The 2,654-nt window shown below is 49.3% G+C and overlaps 1 protein-coding gene across 1 annotated transcript; it reads left to right on the top strand.

The window, feature by feature from the left end:
• Positions 1-64: 64 nt before the first annotated feature.
• On the top strand, positions 65-2,435 carry LOC121333062 (adenylate cyclase type 3-like; the record flags this gene model as incomplete). Its single annotated transcript, XM_041399104.1, has 4 exons — positions 65-184; positions 1,733-1,894; positions 1,980-2,067; positions 2,323-2,435. Coding segments are annotated over exons 2-4 (311 nt in total), but the record flags the coding sequence as incomplete, so codon positions are not given.
• Positions 2,436-2,654: the final 219 nt, after the last annotated feature.

Here is a 2,654-nt window from a genome sequence, read left to right as displayed (position 1 = left end):
GGTGTCCCCGCGGTGTCCCCACGGTGTGGCCGGGCCCGCAGGCGCCCAACCCGTCGTTCCCGAACCCGCGGCGGCGGCTGCGGCTGCGGGACCTGGCGGAGCGCGTGGCGGGCGCGGCGCAGAACGAGCAGGAGCTGCACCGGCTGCTCAACGAGGCCCTGCTGGAGCGCGAGTCCATCCAGGCGTGAGTGCCCGGGATTCCCAAAAAAAACCCCAAAAAAATCCCCCAAAATTCCCGGAAAATTGCCGAAAATTCCTGAAAAGTCGCCAAAAAAAAACATCCCCAAAAAATTCACTTAAATTCATTGAGGGTTACAAATTAATGCACAAAAACTCGCAAAGATTCAGGGAAGTTCCAAAAGATTCCCCGAAATTCCGTAAATTCCCCAAAAAATTAAAAAAAAAACAAACCAAAAATTCTAAAAATTGCCCCAAAATTCCTAAAAATTCACGAAATTTCCCAAGAATTCACAAGAAAATTTAAAAAAATTCCCCCAAATGACCAAGAATTCCTGAAAATGCCTGAAAATTCCTAAAAGTCACAAAAATTTCCCCCTAAAATGCCAAAAATAAAAAAAATCCCAGAAATTTTCAAAAATTCCCAACAATTCTTAAAATTTCCCAGAAAAACCCAAAAAATCACCCAAACTCCCAAAATTTAAAAAAAATCCCCAAATTCCCCCCAAATCCCCAAGTATTCCCAAAGAATTCCCAAAAATCCCCGAAAAAATTCCCCCAAAAATCCCCAAAATTCCAAAAAATATTCCCAAAAAGTCCCCAAAAAACCTTGAAAAGTCCCAAACATTTCCAAAAATTCCTGAAAATTTTCAGAAAATCCCCAAAGTTCTCAAAAATTCTCCCAAAATCCCCAAAATTCTCCCCAAATTCCTGAAAATTCAAAAAAATTCCCCTAAAAATTCCAGAAAATTCCTCAAAATTCCTGAAAAATCCTGAAAAATCCCAAAAATTTCCAAAACCCCGAAAATTCCTAAGTAATCCCAAAAAAATCCCAAAAATTCCTGAAAATTCAAAAATCCCAAAAATTTCCAAAACCCCCAAAATTCCTAACTAATAACACAAAATTCCCAAAAATTCCTGAAAATTTCCCAAAAACTTAAAAAAATCTCCAAAATTCCCCAAAAATCCAGAAATTTCTGAAAATTTCCAGAACATTCCCAAAAATTCCCCTGAATTGCCAGGAACTCTCAAAAATCCTGAAAATTTCCCAAAATTCCCCAAAAAATCCTGAAAAATCCGGAAAACACCAAAACTGAAAACAATCCCAAGATTTCTCAAAAATCCCCAAAAATTCCCCAAAAATCCCAAAATTTCTGAAAATTTCCAGAACATTCCCAAAAACTCCCCTGAATTGCCAGGATCTCCCAAAAATCCTGAAAATTCCCCAAAATTCCCAAAAAAATCCTGAAAAATCCAGAAAATACCAAAACCTAAAATAATCCCAACACTTCTCAAAAATCCCCAAAAAATTCCCCAAAAATTCCCCAAAAATCCCCAAAAATTCCCCAAAAATCCCCAAAAATCCCCCAAAAATTCCCCAAAAATCCCCAAAAATCCCCCAAAAATTCCCCAAAAATCCCCCCAAAATTCCCCAAAAATCCCCAAAAATTCTCCCAAAATTCCCCAAAAATCCCCAAAAATTTCCCCAAAAATCTCCCAAAAATTCCCCAACATCCTTGAAAACCCCCAAAAATCCCCCAAAAATTCCCGCCAGGCTGAAGGGCAAGAGCACCTTCCGGCTGTCGCTGCGCTTCACCGACCCCGAGATGGAGACGCGCTACTCGGTGGAGAAGGAGAAGCAGAGCGGCGCCGCCTTCAGCTGCTCCTGCGTCGTCCTCCTCTTCACCGCCCTGGTGGAGGCCGCCATCGACCCCTGGTAGGCCGGGGGGGGACGCCCGGTTGACGCGCCGGGCGGCGTCGCGGCGTCGCCGTTGACGTCCCCCGCGGGGGTTTCCGGGCAGGTTGGTGACCAACTACGTGACCTTCGTGGTGGGCGAGGTGCTGCTGCTGGGCCTGACGCTCTGCTCCTTGGCCGCCGTCTTCCCGAGGGTGAGACGGGACGCGCCTCGGGGACATGGCAGACGAGCCGCGGGGACATGGCGGACGCGCCGCGGGAACATGGCGGACGCGCCGCGGGAACATGGCGGACGCGCCGCGGGAACATGGCGGACATGCCGCGGGAACGTGGCGGACATGCCGCGGGAACGTGGCGGACGCACCTCAGGAACATGGCGGACGCGCCTCAGGGACATGGTGGACGCGCCTCAGGGACGTGGCGGTGACGAATCCTCCTTGTGGCCGCAGGCTTTCCCCAAAAAGATGGTGGCCTTCTCCACCTGGATCGACCGCACCCGCTGGGCGCGCAACACCTGGGCCATGGCGGCCATCGCCATCGTCACCGCGGCTCCAACCCCCTGGTGGCCATGGTGGCCACCATGTCCCCATGTCCCCATCTCGGCTGCCATGGGGACCATGAGGTGGTGACCAACGGGGTCATTGGGGTCACCATGGGGTGACTGCACGGAGCAGTTACATCATCCTGGTGGCCATGGTGGCCACCGTGTCCCCATGTCCCCCATCTCGGCTGCCATGGGGATCATGGGGTGGTGACCAATGGGACATTGGGGCCACCATGG

This window comes from Onychostruthus taczanowskii, unplaced genomic scaffold (genome assembly GCF_017590055.1).
Source record: "Onychostruthus taczanowskii isolate IOZ18803 unplaced genomic scaffold, ASM1759005v1 scaffold1545, whole genome shotgun sequence".
NCBI lineage: Eukaryota > Metazoa > Chordata > Aves > Passeriformes > Passeridae > Onychostruthus > Onychostruthus taczanowskii.
This window is presented reverse-complemented; position numbering and strand designations above follow the sequence as displayed.